General features: G+C 51.7%; 1 protein-coding gene across 1 annotated transcript in view; it reads right to left on the bottom strand.

Moving 5' to 3' along the window:
• Positions 1-20,036, bottom strand: part of ASTN2 (astrotactin 2) — a gene marked incomplete at both ends in the record, with an annotated part of 256,968 nt that overhangs the window by 56,266 nt on the left and 180,666 nt on the right. The window contains 2 exons of the mRNA XM_079544565.1: positions 14,343-14,491; positions 15,501-15,634. Coding sequence (XP_079400691.1) covers positions 14,343-14,491; positions 15,501-15,634 — 283 coding nt within the window. The remainder of the gene's footprint in view (positions 1-14,342; positions 14,492-15,500; positions 15,635-20,036) is intronic.

The following is a 20,036-nucleotide window of genomic DNA, read 5'->3' on the forward strand; positions in this document are numbered from 1 at the left end:
GCTGGGAGGATTATTTGGAGTTTGCCAAGGGAAAATGGAAAGCACTATCTAAATGCTAAGTGTTACGAGGACAGATGAGCTATTTACTGATCCCAATTGGTAATACTCCCCAACTCCAATTTGGGCTCAGAAATTGAAAGAACAGAATCCTTTTTCTGGAGAGACAAATAGTGGGAGAAGGCCAAGACAAGGTGAACAAATAAAAGAAATCCTAAGGCATCACTTAAGGTCAAGAAAGGGAGGGCTGGCTTTATTCCCACTATGAGCGAGAGCCGATGATGCTGAAGGACCTGGAGAACAGGTGGGTGCAGGAAGGAAAAACATCCCAAATCCTGTTGGTTCCCATCATTTTCTACACACGCTTCTCTGGCCTGGCACCAACACACAGCCTGGCTCCCAGAGATCTGAGCTCCTCCCATTTACACAGACGAGTTTTAGCAACGCAATGTGGCATTCTGATGTGCACCAGAATTCGACCATTTCATCGTACAGTAGCACCTCAAGGTCCCCAGTGAGGTCAGGGTCTTATGGTGTGAGGTTTTGTACACACACATCAACAGACAACAACTGCTTCAAATGCTATTTCCAGCATTGCCTGCATTGGCTCCATACAGACACAGACAGGAGGATGGACAAAAAACCCACAAAACCACCAATCAGCCCTCGTTTCCATGAATTCTCCATCACTTACACTCTGCAGCCTTCCCCATACGATGCCAGAGGGAGCAATGTGCGAGAGGAGCATGGCCACGGGGTAGAAAGCAGGTTGGGGAAGTTCTGGTGCCAACACAATGAGGGGATGGGGATAATGCAAGGATCCTTGTAACAAGCCTATTAAATAGGTGATAAAAACTACAATTTAAATTGGTGAGAAGAAGCTCAATATAAGCAAGAGGTTAACAGCAATGCTAAGAAGTGGTGCCTGATGCTTTAGGCTTGAATATGGGCTCTGGGGTGGCATTCTTCAGTCCCCACACTGGGACAGCCGCGCTGCACACGGTGCTGAGGCACATAGAGACCACTAATTTCTGCCTTTCATCTTCACAGAATCACTGAAGTTGGAAAAGACCTCTGAGATGACCAAGTCCAACCCACCCCACCCCACCATACCCACTGACCAGTCCCTCAGTGCCACATCTCTGCAGTTCTGCAACACCTCCAGGGATGGTGCCTCCACCATTCCCTGTGCCAACGCTTGAACACTCTCAGACCATGAATATTTCCCGATATCCAATCTGCACCTCCCCTGGCACAACTTGAGGCTGTCACCTCTCATCCTATCATTAGTCTCCTGGGAGAAGAGGCTGAACTCCACCTTACCACAACCTCCTTTCAGCTCATGGGCTGCATGTCCAAAAAAGCAGCATTCCTTGACCTGTTTCTTTCTCCCACCGGTTGATTTAAGAAATGATGTCCCTTCTCTTAACAAACCACATCACACTACATATCTCCATGAAGCATAGCTGAGCACAGGAGCACTGCTGAGAGCATCCTCGGCCACAGACAGCAGGAGAGGAGACAGCACCCTCAGCCTCCCCCATGTCACCCAGAAGAGACCCAGCTTCTCTGCACGGTTCTTTTCCCCAGCCAAAAGTATTCTATGAATGCGACCCTTGCTTTTGTAATACCTTGGAGTTGACAAATGTGTCAGTTTTGATGTTTGGGGGGGGAAGGAGGGGAAAGCAAGCAAGGGACAAAATAAATAAATAAGCAGACACCTGGCTTCAGAGTGTCAGAGCGTGCTGGGAGGTGGTGCAGCTGATGTGCCCAGAGCTGGGGTGCCACAGTGGGACACCACAGGGTGCCCACAATGCAGACATCACCACGGAGATGCTGAGGTTCCAGAATGGGGCACCTCTTCTCTGCAGGTTGTCATGGCAGCAGGATGTGCTCACCTGGCTGGAAGGAGCAAGGGCTGGGGTCAGCCCTGAATTCCCCCTGCAGAGCTGCAGCCCAACTTTGGGCACATCTCCTTGTCCCGCTCTGCTCAGTTCCCCCCAGCTCACACTTCAACACCCACCATGCTTGGCCCCGCAGTGCTTCACACCGGCCCTACAGCACCAACAGACCCCATGAAGCCCAACAGAGGCTCCTGGGAAGTGCTCACTTAATTATTCATGAATGAAGATAAGAATCTTAGCTGAGAAAAGAAGATCTCTCCAGAGATCGGGCTGCTCCAGCTTGTGCTTTGCCAGTATAGCTCCTAAGAGCAGAGGAGGAGGGTGAGCTCCTCTCCTCCCCAGGCTCCGTGAGCATGCAGCATGGCACTGGCGAGATAATTTGGTGGTCACAGAGGATTGGCTTTTATTTCTGAATTGAGAACTGGCTATTAAACATCATTTAAAGAACAAAATAAAAATAAAACAGCAATTTCTTTTTTTATTCTCTCCCCGCTATCATCATTAACCTTCTTTCTGCATAATATCCTTTTGCCAAGGATCTCCAATGGAGTAATAAAATTTTAGTACGTAAGCCTTATCAGTGCTCTGGAAGGGCGTATTCTTCCCATTTCAGACAGGGAAACCAAGGCAGAGGGAACTGAGGTGACCTGCTCAAATCACACTGAGCATCGTTAGCAGCCAGGAACAGATCCCACCAGCACAGAGCCCTCGGGACGCAGCGCCCACCGGTACGTGGCTCTCAGAGGCCAATTAGCTTTTATGGAATCGTTTAAGGAAACATTTCCTTTCAGAGACTCTGCCTGCTAATTTACTCCCAGGCTTTGGCATCCGCGAGCGACAGCAGATTACTCCTTGTAGGCTGTGTCACAGCACAGCTCAGAGGGCTTCTCCCTCTCAGCGAGCAGAGCTGTCAGGAAACGCAGAGCACCCCACAACGTGCTGGGTACACAAAGGGGCTCAGGGAGCGCGTTCATGGTTGTTAATTACATCTGATTGCAGAGGCTTCATCAGAGCAGGGGGCGCTGCATGGAGCTGCAGTGCTCGGAGCTGTGCTTCCCAGCACACTGCTGCTCCATGTCTGCCCCATCCTTGGGGCCAAACCATCCGTCACCTCAATGCCCAACGCTGCCCTCCAGGTCTTGCCTCTGAAGAAGCCAGGAGAGAAGTGTGTGTAGTCAAAGAGGGGAAGGGCAGAAAGGATGGGAGCGGGCGAGCAAAGCACACCCTTGTTTGCTTTCCGCTGAGAAACAGTTAATAGGTTGCAAGGTTTCCACCCTTCCAGGACGGAGCCTTTTCCTCCCCTTTCGAGTGCCCCCTGCCTTCCTCCTCCAGTGCCTGGGAAGCTGTGACTGCTCTACACCGCTGACACCTCGGCTGCTCTGGAAACCCATGAACTGTTTGAGAAAGGTCAGCTGGCAGCCTGCAGCCCGCTCCGCCTGCAGCCCAGCTGGCCTCGGGCAGTGCAGGAGCCCCCTCTGTAGGCAGAGACCCTCACTGACCAGCAGCCCCCGCTGCTTGACATGTTTTTTGGTGACATCTCTTCTTGCCCACCCTCACCCAAGCCCCTCAACACAGAAAGCGTGGGGTGGGAGTTCCAAGCCAAGCAGGGAACAACTGCTCTGCCACCCACTGGGGCTGCCCCATTCTTGGTGATGTGAATCCAGGCAACGTGCACTCAGGCTGGTTATCCTGCAGGACGGATCTGCCATCAAAACAGCCAGCTTCTTGCCAGCTTGCTGCTGGCAAAATTAAATAAGCATGTCTGCATGGCTCCAAGCTTCCAGGTCCAGTGCTGTCGTCTCGCCAACCTTTCTAAACAGCCACCTCCTTTATTCTGAGCTCAGCGATGTGCATGAGCACAAAGGAAACCATCCACGCCAGCTCCACCCTCGTTCCTGAACATCATACTGTACATCACCCAGCTGAGACCCCCTCAGCACTGCCAAGGTCCCCTTCCCCTGCCCAAGAGACCCCATTTCACTGAATCACAGAATCATTGGCGTTGGAAGGGGCCATCTGGTCCAAATCCCTGCAGTGAACAGGGACATCCACAGCTCCAGCAGTCTGACCTTGGCTGTCTCCATGTTTGGATGGTTTCTAGCTGGGACGTTCACCAGCCCCTCTGCACAATGCCTCAAGACTTGTTTTTTCTCATGCAGACAACAGCCCCATGACAAACGGGAGGGAACACTAGGAAGAAAGACACTGAGGATCTAAAGCCAATTTGCAGGCACCCTGAAATAACTTGATTTCTCTGGTGTCCCAGGAGAACTTCTGTCCGAGACGTAACATTACTCATTCCCATTTGGAGAAGTTTCAGCATGCAACAAAAATATCTCAGGCTCAGTAATGAGGCAAGAAATCATGCTTACGTAGCTGAGCAAGTAACATCATTCAACTTCCCTGTCCTTGTGGTGGAAGAAAAATGATTGGAGAATAAATTAATCCTAATAAATGTAGGATTCTGATCAGGCACATATAACCAGCCGTGCGTCTGCAGGATGAGCAATTGATGAAGTCATTGCTTCAAAGGTGCCTTGATGCAATTAGTCACTCGTAAAACACGTAGCAGAGGAGAAAATCCTGCTCCTTTTGTGGAGGAGCATGAAAACGCTCCGCGTATCGGAGTGATTAATGGGTTACAGTGCAGCAAAATTAAAGAGAGCCACAATTATGGGCGTTCTCATTAACTACAGGGATGAAAAGCAGAGGGCAGATGAGGAAGACGATGGACAAGAGGCAGAAGGGCCAGATGAAGGGAAGGCACCAGTGCTGCATTTCTGTGCTGTTGTTTTTTCACAGATTATTTCCCCGTTGCACAAACCATTGCAGGGGGAAGGGGCTTCACACATCAAACCAGTGCCACCAGAAATGAATCAAGCCATTAATCACAAGCATGAGTATCTGTAATTAGAGCTGCTGGGAGTTGCAGGAACAAGAGTCAAAGGCTTTAACAGGATTATGGACAGAACCGGACTGTTTTATGACTAATATTAGCAGATAAAGGGAAACTATTACGTGCCTGAGGAGAGCAGCTGATGAGAGCTGGGGTGCAGGGAGGAAGGAATTTCCCATCTCCAACCTCAGCTCTGCTGTGCTCCGCACCAAGGCTCAGCCATCACCACACCACCACCCCCTGGTGGGGTACCCCAAAAGGAACAGATCCAAGGTGCAGGATCAGCCCATCGCCGAGAGCCAGAGCAGGGCAGTGCTGCTGCAGCTCAGGCTGTTCCTAAGAAACTCAGCAGCTGCTCCTGGCTGCAGGACACAGGCAGATGCTGAGCAGCCAACCTGCAGAGCAGAGCACGCCTTCATGGCTGCCTGCATCTCAGCTACACTTGGAACACCCAGGTGACTTTCTTATAGCCCCTGCAGCTTACACACTGCTCTCCTGCCCTGTTCCCAACCAGCTCTGGCATTAGGATGCAACAGAGCAGCTGGGTCCAGGCAGAGCAGGTACCAGGAGTGCTCCCTACATCCCAAGGAAGGGAGCATGCAGCTGCCCTCCAGGTCTGGAACCCCCACTATAAGCATTGCTGCTTCTCTTAGCTCATCCTTGAGGACACTCAAAGGTCCATAGCCTGAAAAAGAATTACAGACTCGTTAAGGTTGGAAAAGACCTCTAAGATTACCAAACCTAACTGCCAACCCATCTCCACCATGCCCTTCAGTACCACACCTACCCTTTTCTTGTAAACCTCCAGGGATGGTGACTCCACCACTTCCTCAACAGCCTATTCCAATGCTAGATCACTCTTTTAGAGAAGAGAGTTTTCCTCGTTTCTATAAGCAACAGGTTCAAGGCTTTGCCTCGAGGCAAAAGAGCCCAGGTGTACTGACAGACCCCATCCCAGAGCTCTGGTAGAGGAAACTCCATCAACCACAGGGCCATGAAAGGACCTCAGGTGAAACCAGAACACCAGAGGGCACAATCCCCATGGTTGCTGCACGGTGTCCCATCATGGCCCCAGAGGGTGGCCCTCTCCCATCCATGATGCTGGGCTGCAGTCTGCCTCAGCCACAGCACAACGAGCACACCTATCTGGGCTCAGCATGTTCCATCTCCCAAGATGGCACCAAAGTTACCTGAAGGAACTGGAAACTGAGATCTGAAAACAGCCTGAAGCCAAATGTGAGCTTCCGTAGCTTGGGAGGAAAAATCACAGTGAGTATTAACTGCACATGACTTAACACCATTTGCTCTTAGCTGGCTCTTCTGGAAGCACAAACAACTCCTGGCCATTACTGCTAACTGCCTCAATCTCCCAGGCTGCACAGTGAAGTCAGTGAGATTCATTGATATCCACAGATGACAGAGAGGATAGAAGAAAGCCAAGCACTGTCTGTGTGGTGCTAGCTGCTCTGCACTCCTGCATGCAGCATCCTTGGGAGCATGCAAAATGGGTGTGCGCTTGGAGGTGCAGATGCTGCATTAAAACCAGGTAAGTGACCCAGCTGCACAGGACCACACACCTCTGAGACTGTAGTTCAAGTCTTCCCAGTGGATGTAGATGCTCTGGTTGGGAAGGGCACCCAAAGATGGCTGCAGGAGCTGGGCTGCACATAGGCAGAGGATCCGAAACCAGGATCCAAGGAGGTATTTCCGTATTTCCCATCCCAACATCAGCCTGTTTCATCCTGATGAGTTATCAAGCAGCCATGAAGAACCTCGGGATTTCACTTCAGCAGTCATAACTGGAAGTTTCCTTTATTGAATCAGTGGCCCTGACTGCCATTCCCCATTAGCAGAAGAAACACAGGCTGGAAGCAGTACAGCACTCCTGATCAGTACAGCTCTGACATGCCAGCTTTGACTGGACCAACACGGCATCCCTCATCACACAGCTCTCACAGAGGACACATAAAAGCACGCACTTAAACACTCACAGCTCTTAATGACTCCCTCTGGAGCGTATCAAACCCTTCACTCCAATCAGCACGACATGGGCTAATGAGGAGAAAGTTCTCACTTGGTCCAAAATGGCACAGCTCAGAATATGAAGCTGTCTCTGTCCCAGGGTTCCTCACGCCATGATACCCGCTTGCAAAGAGGTGTTTTCTACTCTGCTAGCAAGGCACAGCAGCAGGTCATCCCTGCCTTCCCCTCCCTATGGCAAAGCAGAGGTCATGGGCCAGGTATATGGGAAAGCAGGATTATTGGGGTGGAAAGAGTTCAGAGGCAGTTGCTCCCAGCAAACACCAAACCAACATGATAGTGTGATAAGACTGCTCCTTGACCCTCCATGCAGCTCCATCAGTGGGAACCCAGCAGGGGAATGCTGTAGAATATCTACTATATCCCTGAAAAACCCCTCTAGCCATAGCAGTATTTCCTATTTTGTCTCTGTAACCTAATCTGACCTCCTCTGGGGTCTCCAGATTAATATCTGAAAAAGCTCACAAGTCCAATCACCCAATTATGAAAAGGAAAGGTTTATCCTATCTAAACAGCATGAAATGTAACATAGACCCAGCTGCCCCCTCCCTCCCGAGAGCCAGATCTCAATCCCTAGCAAGCTGAACAAACTGGGAAGGGGTCACATGGGAGATGGGGAGGGTCTCTCCCTACTCCCATATCATACGAAACCTGCAGCAGGAGCAGCTATTTTAATTGCCAAATCCCCCGACTCAAGGTTTAACCCCTCTCCATTTTTGCTCAACTTCCCTCATGCCAAAGCAACACAGGAAAAAGACGAAGCGCTCCACCTGGAGCCACAGCTCAGCAGGAGCAGCCCCCAGGATCTCAGTGAGCGGGGAGGTGGGGGACAGTGGGACTCAGGGCATGCACAGCACACACAGAGATGGCATGACAAAGGCTGGCACCACCAGGGGCCATCTAGCACAGACCCACCTGGGGAATGGTGTGGACTGGAGCAGCCTTGGTACCGATGTGGCAGAGCAGGATCACAGCTCAGGAGGACTGCAATCTCCAAGCCAAAGCTCACTTAACTGTCCTTGCTTCTGGGGCAGTCCCCAGCGTACGTCCTCAGCCTCCAATAGGGCTGACAGGCTGTCCAAAGGCAGCCTTTGTGCCTTCTTGTGTCTCTTTCCTATCCTGATTTCCTTCCAGAGAAATGCGAGGGGATGCTACCGAACTTTTGGGATAGCATTTCAGCCACCTGACAGAACTGAACACACATGGGAGACTGCAACAGCAGCCAGAGGACTGGAAAGGAGATCTGCCATCCCATTCAGGATCCCATCTCAGGCTTTGCTTGGAAAGGGGAACACGCAAAACCTTCAGGAAAATCCCAGCCTGGCAAGGAATGCCAGTTTGGGTGTAACTCTGAGCCCATCCAAAGGGAAGATCTCTGTGTGGAACAGCAACACACCCAGAGAGGGGCCACATCGCATCCATGGGTGCCCACAGCCCCAGTTTTCCATGTTTCTCCAGGCTGCACTGCCAAGCATCAGCTCTGCAAACACAGACTGAACCTCCCTCCAAATTTCAGGCACAATTTATTGACTGGGTAGGCTTTTCTAATCAATAACAGCTCCTGTGAAAAAGTTCCACTGCAGTGCATTCATGTGCCACAATCAGCCCAACCATGTCAGCAGCCCTCTCTCATTTGATGCTTTCAGACAAGACGGATTTGCGGCCTTGACTTTTCCAGATTGGGAGAAAGTTTATCCTAGAAGCTCAAGTTACACACCAGTAAAACACTCCATGCCTGGCCTCATTAACTGCCATTTAAGACACTCAGAGCCTCCTCTGCTAGAAGGGAGCATCCGCAGCTGTCCTTTGCATGCAGGGCGAGGTAGCAGACAGCACACAGCCCTTGGCACACACCGTGCTCTTCAATACTTGCCACGCTCCTGGCACCACCCAGGGAGCCACAGCAGGAGCTGCAGCCCAGTTCCAGCTCTCCACCTATGAAACGATTCAGGAGAAAGCAAAGATAGTGCCCAGTTCTGTCCAAAAGGTGTCTGGGTAGATAAAAATAGACGCCTGGAACAACCATATGGAAATGTGAATTAATGAAATATTTCAGCAACTGACTCAACTCTAATTGAGAGCTGAGAACCCTCCACCTCCCTTCTGCTTTCCAGGATACAAAAATGACACTGGTAGGTGGAAATAACTACAGCTGTCCCAGTGGGAGAGAAATCAGTGCTTCACAGTGAGCGCAATGGCCAAAATTAAGCATTAGCTTGGTGTTATTACACAACACATCCCAGGAAGCAGCTTCCAAAAACTTGACCTTCTCTTCAAAGGCTTCTTTTTGAATCAACTTTCCTGTTGCTAACAAGAGAAGTGGATGCAGTGCTCGAGTAAGGTCCTCTGGGATGGAGAACAGCTTTGTTCATGCACTGGTTACTGGGGAGGCAGCAGCAATGACACGTTCATGCAGCAGCCCTGCCCTGGCCAGGCTCCTGCACGCAGCCAAAGCTCTGCTGCATTTCCAAGCCCAGCACTACATAAACAACACAGTGCTCACCAAGGGGCTGCTGGAGTCTGCCAAGTACCTGCCCAGCCTGAAACCCACGGAGATCTACCACAAGGTACAAGCAGGCAGGGACAACTGAGCACTGAGCACAAGGTTGGTTCAGCCCCCACCCACCAGCACATCTTTCTCCACACCAGTGATGTTCAAGGACCCCCTCTGAATCAAGTCCAATGCACAGGTGACCCCTGAAAGAGCTACAGAAGAACTGCTTCCTGAGTCCAGCAGAGCCCTGGCTTCTTGTTCCAGCCTCAGCTTGTGCCCCACCAGCTACAGAGCCTCCATCCCCCAGGCCAACACTGAAATCAAAAATTCGCCTACAAACACAGCACCTACATCAGCTACATAGAGCTTGGCCTCCAAAGGTCTTCACAGAGGCAGACAGTATCATCACCCACACTCCAGATCATCAGCATCTTTAACAACAACTGGTTTAACCACTGAAACCTTAACACCTGCCATATTGCTGGCTTTAATTGTAACCCTAGATATTAACACATCTTCTGACCTCAACTCCTACAACCTCGTAAGGGCAGCATCATCTCCTTGGTGTCAAGCCTGTATGGAAGTCAGAGCCCTAAAGACTATTTTAAGGCACATAACGTGAGTGCAACTTGGTCATAAGGAGAGCACATGGGCTCCTTCCTGACAGGCCCAGGATTTGTTCTGGCCAAAAAGGTTTTTCTCTCCTTCCTCCAGCCTGTGACTGGCTTCCACATGACCAGCAGCACAGCTTGCACACACAGGGTGTGGAAGGGATGGTTACCATAGCTGTATCTATCCAGCCCCAGCCATCCAGGCACGTCAGAACGATGCCTGAAGAACACTGACAAACTGTTATAAATAAGACACTCTCGAGCCTCTATTTGGAGAGCAACTTGCAAGTGTGCAAAACGCTATAGCTTCTGGTTTGACCTATTTCACTTTCTTTTACAGGCATGATACAGATTCAGAGAGTCCTCTGCAGAACAGCAGTGCTCTGGAGAAGCCTGCAGCAGCAGCACAGACTATGGATAAGCACATCTTCAGTGTTTGTGGGTCTGAGAGCCTGTCTGAGATCCAAACAGCTCAAGCCTGCATTCTCCTGCTCCAAGGTCGATGTGAACTCCAACAAACTCATTCTGCAGCCTGTGTTTCTGTTTCCATCCTTTCTAGGGCTACAAGATGCTCTGGATGAAGGGTCTCTTCCTACAACTGCAATCCATGTGACTTGCAGCAGGAACCATGGCCCCAGGGGCGATCCCTTTTTGGAAAGGCCCATTTGTTCTGCTTCCCCCTTTGCAGAAGCTCCCTCTGGAAGCAGAACAGGTCAGCACCACTTGCTGCTGGCACCCTGCTCACAAGTCAATGTGCTCCCATGAGGGAGGTCAGCTTTCATTCAACAGGAGGAAAACTGGTGTGAGAGGCTGTGAGATGGAGCAAGCACCCTTCGCCCCACTGGGAAAAAAAGCAACCCATGAGAATACATTGGATAACAGCTTCTCTGTTGAACAGGTTCTCCGACTTCCATGTTGCAGCCATTTGGAGGGGCTGCAGATCAGTCTCTGAAGGCAGAGGATGCTGACGTGGGCTGTTCTGGTGCTGGAGACCAGAAAGCTTGGGCACAGGGCTCTTTGGGTGGAGGCAGTCAGAGAAATCACAGAATCACAGAATCACAGAAATGGCAGAGGAACATCAAGAAAGGGATCAAAGAGCTCCCCCACCATCATAGCAGCAACACATGCCCCAAGAGCAGCACAAACTCCACTCTACTCCCATCAATGCCCACGGGTTTGACCCTTTGCTGTTTGGATGTAGTTTGAGGCAGGACGCGCTGGGTGATGAGCACTGACTGGAGATGAGGAGAGCCATGCAGCCAACCCTCGCCAAGCTCTGCCTCCACCAGCTTGAGACTCTTGCAGAGGGGTTCAAGGCACAACAAGGAGAATGGTCAGCAACCAGTCACCCAGCGCTAGAAGCAGGGCAGGCAGCCTTCCACCCTACCCACCCCAATGGGGGATGCAGCGTCCCATCTACCAGAGCATCTTATGTGGATGGCTCAGCTCTCCCAGGGACCTTCTGAGCGGGGCCACCACAATGAGTACTGATGACACCCAGGCCATTGCCTAACACAGGCAGGGACAGCCTGGCAACAGCAACCAGGACAGAGAAATAAAAAGCACTTTGCACAGCGGTCACGTTATCCCCTCATCCCTCCCCCTCATCCCCTTCGGAGCTTCTTAACTTCAGAAACCTTTCTCCAGAGGAGTGTTGGAGTGACAGAAAACATTTTCCAAGCCTAATATCAGTTCCAGATGTTCACAGCCATTTCAGTTTGTACCTCACCCTGTAAAACACATTTCTCTCTCTCCCTCTCTCCAGCACAGCGCCTGCTTCAGCCATGACATCATGCGCTGGCGGCTGGGCCGCGCACACACACGCGCTCGCACCCTCTTCGAGAGCCTCATGTTCAAACAAAGAGCATCACTCAACTACAAAGCCATCGCACACATGGAGTTATGAGTAATTTCCACAAGTTTTAATAAACAGTTTGGGATGTAATTGCTCTCTGTCTTCTCCGCTGGCTCCCGAGTGGAGAGCCGCTCTCTCCCTGCGCTCTGGTGTTGAAAGTGTGGTTTGTTTTGTGCACAAGTTCACCTCGGGAACTGCTCCTATTCACATCAGCTGGGCCGAGGGCTGTGCATTTCCAAGCACCAGTAAGAAGCCTCTTTAAAAACCACGTCCAGCCGGGGGGCAGCTGACCCACACCGGCTCCTGGCCCCTTCCACCCCACTGCAGGAGCAGAGGACGAGTGTTAGACCAGCCCCAAACTCACTGCTCCTGACTTAACTCCAAGAAGAGGAGAAAATATTTTCTGGCTCAAGGGAATGGCTGCGTCCTCCAGTTGCAAAGCAAGGAGAGGCCACGGAATTTTGCAAGTGGGAAGTTTTTGCAGAGGGCAGAAAGCAGGGCTGGGTACCATCTAGAACTGAAGCTTTCAATGGAGCTGGAGAGCAGGTTGGCACAACCGCAGGCCAGAGTCAGAAGTGGCTGCAACTGTAACAACGCCCAACCGTGAACAGCACACATGCTTACACTCAAAACATGCAAGGGACCAAACAATGGCATCCTCAAGAGCCTTCTCACCTTGCAGGATTCTGCCAACCCTGCACTGCCAATGCACTGCAAATACATGGGTGCACCTCCTAACAACAGGAACAACTTGTCCCTACCTACCAGCAGCCACAGGACTGGTGGGGGAGGAAGATCCAGCAATATTCACCAAACACCCCTAAAGATTCACATCCTGCAACGCTCCTCTCTCAAGGAGAGGTTGAATTCTGGGGTTGAATTATTTCTAAATGTTTTTCTTGTGAGCACTGCCCACATGGGATGGAGACACAATGGCAGTGAGGGGATACCTATGGTGGGATTTTCAGTCAGGTGAAGCAGGGCACCAAGCAAAGCCTTTGAAAGCTGCAGCAACCAGCATCTTAGTAAATATATAAAGGTAAGAAGGAGAATCAAGTCATCTGGCATCAGAGGCCTGCAGGGTAAGAAAGGAATGAAGCAAGGAATGTTGTTTGGTTATAAACAATGCAGAAAAATAAGGGAGAGTTTCAGGATTGGCTTTTCTCTTTAACTGTTAATGGGGTCATTGTGTCCTGAATGGTCCCCCAGAGCGGGGAAAGGGGAGGGCAGCTCCTCACAGTGAATTCAATGGCCTGTCAAACACATGGCAGTCATAAAAAGAAAAAAATAATAATCTGTGTTTCCTACTCTGGCTGCCAGGCAGAGCTCCAGCCACTTCAAAGGAGCAACCCCATGTTTCCCTGGTCTGGCCTCACCTGACCGACGTGTGAGCAATCTGGAATCCCCATCCCAAACACAGCACTTTGGTGGCTTGTTTTCTTTCTCCATTATTGGAATTTGCTCCTCTGAGATGAAGAGCAAACCTTCTTCCAGACAAGGAAACTAGAAACACAGTGCTGGGGCTGTGGCTGCACTGGGCAGCTCTGTAAGCAGGTGTTGGCAGGGAGCCTTTGGTTAAAAGCCCCACTTTTAACCAAATGAGGTTTTTAATCACAATAGCCATTGGGCTTTGCAAACTCTCACTTCAACCACAGGTGGAAACCTTCTCCTAATTCTCCCTCACCAGAGATGGGTGGAATTTGGCAGTGCCAGCACCTGGGGCCCTTTGCACAAAGGCAGATCTCTGCTTCAATCAACAACCAGCTGCCCCTGGCCGCTCAAATGAACCACTTTAATGAGCTAAACCCAAAGTCCTTGAGAGAGAAGCAGTAGGAGGTTTTGCCTGGTTTTCTAAACAGCAGTAGCTACACTCAAGGCCTCCAATGGTATTTTCTGAAATAAATCACTGATTCACTGAGATCCACCCCATCCTTCACATCCCTCCACCTCACCCAGCAGCCCCTGAAGCACAGCCGAACCGCTGACAAAGCCTTCACAGGGCACAAAGCACTCAGCCCAGCCCAGAGCTGGAAACTGAGCTCCAGCCCAGGGAAGTTTCACGTTTCCCCGTGCTGCTTAAGTGATCCCTCCAAAAATTGCAGGCTTCACATTGCTTTGCTAACTGTGCAAGGTAATTCCAAGTGCCTTGCCAAAGGCCGGAACGCAATTCCCACTCACTGGGAGGAACCAGTGCAGCCCTTCAGCTGCTGCAGGCTGACCTTCCCCTGCACCCACCATCCTGAAGCATTTCATGCTGATCAGATCAAACACCAGCTTCGTTCAAGAACTCCAACTCACAGCTCTCCTACCCAAAAAGTGCATATCAGTTCAGTCCACCACAGTGCATTTTTGTTTTCCTCCTTCCCGTCCTACACCCACCTCTGCAGAAGCCTTCAGAAACCCCTCCTAAAGGTTTCAACACCACCCCAACACCTCTGCTCCTTGCAGCTTTCTTCACAGAAGCAACAGCTTTGAGGACACCCAGCACGGCTCAGCACAGCACACACCTCCAAAGGGCACAGAGTCACCCCGCAGTGTCACCCACCTGTGTAGAGGTCTGTGTCTGTGTACTCATCCACCTTCTTGTGGTGCAGGACGTAGTCAGACACCTTCGTCCCAATGGCAGGCTGCACATCCAGCCACTCCAGGGAGACCACAGTGCTGGAGGGCTCCACACTGGGGGACAGCCGCAGGCTGGGAAGGGCAGAAACCAAAGAACACATCAGCTTCAGCTCCTTCTCCGTGAGGAATTCTCTCTCTAAGCAGCACAAGTCTTGAATTGCCCGCCTTCATGCAGAGGAGCATGCACAAAGAGCACAAAAGAAGCTTGCAGTTGGGTACAGCCTATTTGTGCGGGTGTCCTCACCCCCCAGCTCCTGGCAGAGCTGAGGTCTTGTAATCCTACATATCCCATCTGCAGGAGGCTTTGCCTCCTGGGAGAGCTGCTAGAGCTCAGCAGCTCTATGGGGAGCTGAGGATTGACTGCTCAGGAGCAGGAGAGGACCCAGCTTAACTGCAGGCAGCCCAGTGGGGCTGAGTTTACACAAAGAGAAGGTCAGGACTGTGCTATGAGAAGTGGCAGGTGTGGCTGAGAACTTACCCAGCTGCAAAGGAACAAGTTCTGATGGGCATGAGTAAAAATAAAAGCAAAAGCTGGGCAGTAAAACCCCGCCTGGGTTGGAAACTGTGGGTGCAGCAGAGCAGCCTCAGGCTCTGTGCTAACACAAAGGCAACTGCCTCCTCTGCAATGGGGCAAGCAGCAATACAACACAGGGCTTGGGAAAGTCCAGCTCCACATGTATGAGTGTGTTTGTTAACTCAGAATTGGAAATGAATCCCCCTTGGAGAACACTGGCTCACTCAGGTGTCCTTGTGGAGCTCTGGAGCCAGTCTTCCTGCTTTCTCAGCTAATTCCCCATCAGCTTGCTCCTGATTTGCTTTTGCTCTGACAAGCCACAATGAATTGCACCATAATTCCATTTCTTTCAGCATTTGAAATCCCCTTCTACGAGCCCTGCTAATCAGGTGATGAAAATGTAGAAGGAAACCTTCCAGGGCCACAGCCAGAGCCAGGATCTCCTACAGGCAGCAGCCAGGCAGCGAGGCGCCCTGGAGCACGGCAGCGGGCTCAGTGGCACGGGGCAGGAGGAGTCCCTGCATCCCTTGGGATGGGGACAGCACTGTGGAGCAGGAGGATACGTACACAGGCTGAGGGAGGGGGCTGCAGTTCGGGAGCCCGTTCTCATCGAAGGCGTTGAGGTCACACCTGCACCAGTCTTCGATCACGTCGCCTTTCCCAGAGCACCAATATGAGCTCATCAGCGCGCCTCTGAAAGCCTGCCGTGAGAACGGAGAGCGTGAGGATGGGGGGATCGTGGCCAGCGGGCTGGCTGTGTGCTGCTGAGTGCTGCGCAGAGTCCAGGTTTGGGAAATACTGACGGGGGGTTCTCCCTGTTCTGCGTGACCCTGCGGTGTGAGTCCCCGCAGCTCCCAGGGCTTTAGTTCTCTCGTAACAGTGATTTGGGTTTACCCATGGGTGCTGATGGGGTGTCTACACAGTGCCCCACATTCCTGTCCTCTCGTGAAGGAGGATCAAGCTGCCCCAAGGAACACAAACATGAGCCCCTGGCTGACACAAGACTTTGTGTCTGGGTGCCTTTATGCTTATGTTGCAGGGAAACATTCCACAACTGCTTCTGACCCAGCGAAGCACGAAGTGATTCCACAACATTTCTACTATTCACAGAACCATTAAGGTTGGAAAAGACCTCTGAGATCACCAAGTCTACCCCCAGCCCATCCCACCGTACCCACTGGTGACGTCCCTCAGTGCCACACCTCCATGCTTCTGCAACACTTCCATGGATGCTGACTCTACCACTTCCTGGGCAGCCTGTTTAATGCCTGAACCCTCTTTAGGAGAAGAAATTTTTCCCAGTATCCAACCTGCCCCCTCCCCCCCCCCCCAACACAACTTGAAGCCATTTCCTCTCACCCTATCGCTATCACCTGGGAGCAGAGGCCAAGCCCACCTCACCACAACCTCCTTCCAGACAGCTGTAGAGAGGTCTCCTCTGAGTTTCCTTTTCTCCAGACTGACCCACCCTAGTTCACAGCTCCACTCCCATCCCTCTCATATGGTATTATTCCTGCTGCACTCCTGCATGCCAGTCAGTGCTTGACGCATTTGCATAGGAACGTTCACAAGAACAAACTGTGGTATGTTGGAAGAAACCCAGCACGCAAAGTTCCACGGGTGCTCCCCCAGCTGCAGCCTTCCCTCAGCACTGCCCCCATCACATCAACCAGTCCCCCAATAGCAGCACCGACCTGCTGCCATCTGGGGCTGAAATGCACTGAAATCCCTCTATTTGACCCAGGAGCTCAGCCCACGGTGCAGGACAGGGCTCAGCATCACCGCAGCACCTCCTCCTGTGCAAAAATACAGCCAGAGGCACAACAGACTGCAACAACAGCCACACAGCCACCATGAAACGAACATATCTGCAGCACTTTTACTCTCTTGGTGCATTTGGGGGCCACAGTGGCCTTAATGCCCTGCCCATGCCTGGGCTCAGCCCACACCCCACAGCCTGAGGATGCCTGGCTCTGCTGATACTGCTCGTACCCCAGCTCACCAAGATAAAACTCGCCCTTAGAGCGGACAGGGACAGCTGCAGGGCTGTGGCATTTAGCAGAGAACTGTAGGAAAAGCTCTGTCCCAGGGACATTAGTGAAAAGAGGAGGTATAAATAGAGCCTGACGTCAGGCTGCTATTGTTTGGGGCTGCGTCGCTCTCCCCAAACACAGCAGCACCTTTAGCGAGGTGCCTGCCTCTGCAATCCTTCTGCTTGCAGACATTTACAGAACAGCACTGTTCCAGAAAGGGGGGGGGGGGGGGGGGGAAGGAAGAAAAAAAAACACTGAAAGAGAAAATGTGACCTGATTTTGTTCTTTAGAATGTAATTATGGCACTGGGTGAGAAAGGGCACCTCAATGTAACAGGAGAACAGAGAGGACAGAAAAGAGCTTACTGAGCACACGGAGAAATATGGGTGCACGGCTGCAAGGATTGCTGGGGCTGTGCAGGATGGAGCACCACAGCCCCCCTGGGAGAACACAGGCTGCAGAGAAGCCCCATGTCACTGCTGTCACACTGACCCCAGCCTGCTCCCTCCCTGCCCACCGACCCCAAACAACCTGCAGGGGAGAAATCCCACCTCCCCATTCACACCCTTCCACCAAACCCGCCAGTCAGCGCTGCTCTTCTGTTTTCTATTTTTGTGATGCTCAGCACCATGCTGGATGAGCAATCCGCTGTGCCTGCCTGGCCTTACCCCACGTTAATTAGATCCTGCAGGTACGCAGCCGTCATCTGCCTTGTGTCAACCTTTGTGCAAACGAGGTTAGCAGATCGATGCGTCCTTCAATTGTGCTCATTAGGGCAGCACACCTACACGCAGCAGCAGGGCTGCAGCATCCCACTGCCGGAGGTTTGCTATGGGAGAAGCAGAGGCTGATGGACTCGCAGAGCCTCCCCCACCAGTCAGAGCAGGGAGCCTGGCCAGAAGGTATGGGACTCTCCTGTGTAGAAGGGTGGGGAAGCAGCAAGAGCAAACAGATGGAGGAAATAGGTAAGATCATGCAGAATCATAGAACCACTTCAGTTGAAAGGGGCCCTTCAAGGCCATCTGGTCCCACTCACTGGAATGCAGGGACACTCACAGCACCATCCGTGCCCCAACCAGCCTGACCTTGGCTGTCTGCAGGGACAGGGCACCACCACCTCTCTGGGCAGGATGCTCAGTGATAGCAACCACACCAAGGCAGCCAGCAGAGGCAAACCACCGGACTCTGCAAGTTGGAAGGGCTTCCCAGCACCAGCAGTGCCCACTGGAGGTGATGGTGGCCATGCCCACTCCTGCCTGCTGCTCCCCAGCCCCTCACTGCCCCCCATGCCCTACAGCAATTCTCTCGTTCATTTACAAGTATCCAAATTGTATTGTTTCCCTGTGAGTCAGCCCATTTAGTTTATGTCCTTCAGTGCCAGAGGGGAAATTTATGAGATGAGAAACTGGCTTGAAACATTTATTTTCTAGATGACGAGTCATGCCATTAGATATATAGCATTATGAATCATAGGAACAGCATCTAATTTGCTCTTAAAGGTATAATAGGTCTGACTCCCCACACCCATACACACACATATACTGGATTGATAGTTCCCCTGTAGGATGGCTAGTTCATTTGTTTTGACACGAGCAAGACTTACAGGACCATAAAGTCCCATCTTACCATAAGCTAAGCCTATTCATAAAAAAAATATTAAGGAAATGAATGATCAGCTAAGCACATTTATCCCACACTCGATTGCATATGGATCTTTCTCCTGTTGTTATTTGTGCTCAGGGGGAGGCCATTTGGCCCCGTTTTATAGCTCAGATGCTCTGCAGCGAACAGAGAAGAACATTTCCTCTTTGTCCTCTGTTAGACCTGGCTGATGGAGGGAGAAGCATCGAGTTCTTCCTGACTGTGGGTTTTCTGATGACATCCCCAGAGAGAAAAATTACAGGACATGGAAGAACATTGCAGAGCAGCATTGGCAGGAATCAGCACGGAGGCTGCTGCTTTTAGGTGGGGCACAGCAAGGGGTGTGCGCTGGTGCTGAGCTGGCTTTGGAGATCTGGTCATCTCCATGGCTGATGAGCACCTGGCCCAGCTGCACTGAGTGCCACCAGGGGGATAAGAGCGTGGGATGCAGGCAGAACGGGACGCTATGAGAGGGTGGCTGGAAGGAAAGCTTTCCATGCCCTTCTGCTGAGGCTTAATGCCGCTCACAGGAGATAAATGCCGCTCCTTAGCAGTCTAGACATCTCTAGGAAGAGGAAAAAAAACAAAAATGAGGAGGAAAATGAAGGATTTCCCAGGCCAGAGACTCTTTCCAGGATCACGCAGCTCGCGTCTGAGTGTCTGCTCCAGGTTTGCAGCAAAGGAGGATGAAGTTTCCCCGCTGCTGCTGTTGGCAGCTGATCTCATCTGCGCCGCTCCCACCCTGCTGCCTGTCCCCAGAGAGCAGCATCACCTCATCCCAGGAAGCGTCCGCCAGAAAGGTCAGGGCACTGGCAGGGACCCAGGGCGGGCAGCATCCTGGATTCTGTTATTTATGGGAAGCAAGAGAGCAGCAGAGGACACTGAAACCTGGTGGTGCAGGGAGCATCCCGGCCCAGAAAGCTCCACTTTCACACCTCGGCTCCAGAGCTCCCCGTCAGCACAGTCAGGTGGTTACAATGCCTCTATTCTTCCCCAGCTAACAGGAGTTGGATGTGGGGCAGGGCTGCATCGGGATGCACAAGTGCTGGGCTTTGGCGTGAGGAGGACAACGGCCCATTAACAGATGTGAAAATAAAGCGACAACAACAAAATCCAGACCAAAGCAACAAAAATAAACTGCACCTCAACAATTCAAACACTGCCCCCCCTCGCCCTGGCTCCCTTTCAGATTTGGCAGTGGAAAAAGCAATCCCTGGCACCAGCTCCCCACGCCTTTGAGGCTGCTCCGGGGAAAGGCAGGGAAGGACCTATGCTGACAGGGCACTTCCCCTGCTCTGCCCTTGGAGGGCACTGTCCCCATAGCAGGGACACGCAGAAAGCGCCTTGCTCAGCACCTGCAGAGACAGCACTGCATAAATCAGTGTGGGCTTCCCACTGCCTGGTGGTGGGTGGTGACAACAGGGACAAG

Source organism: Tetrao urogallus (assembly GCF_951394365.1).
Source record: "Tetrao urogallus genome assembly, chromosome: 19".
In the NCBI taxonomy this organism is placed as follows: domain Eukaryota; kingdom Metazoa; phylum Chordata; class Aves; order Galliformes; family Phasianidae; genus Tetrao; species Tetrao urogallus.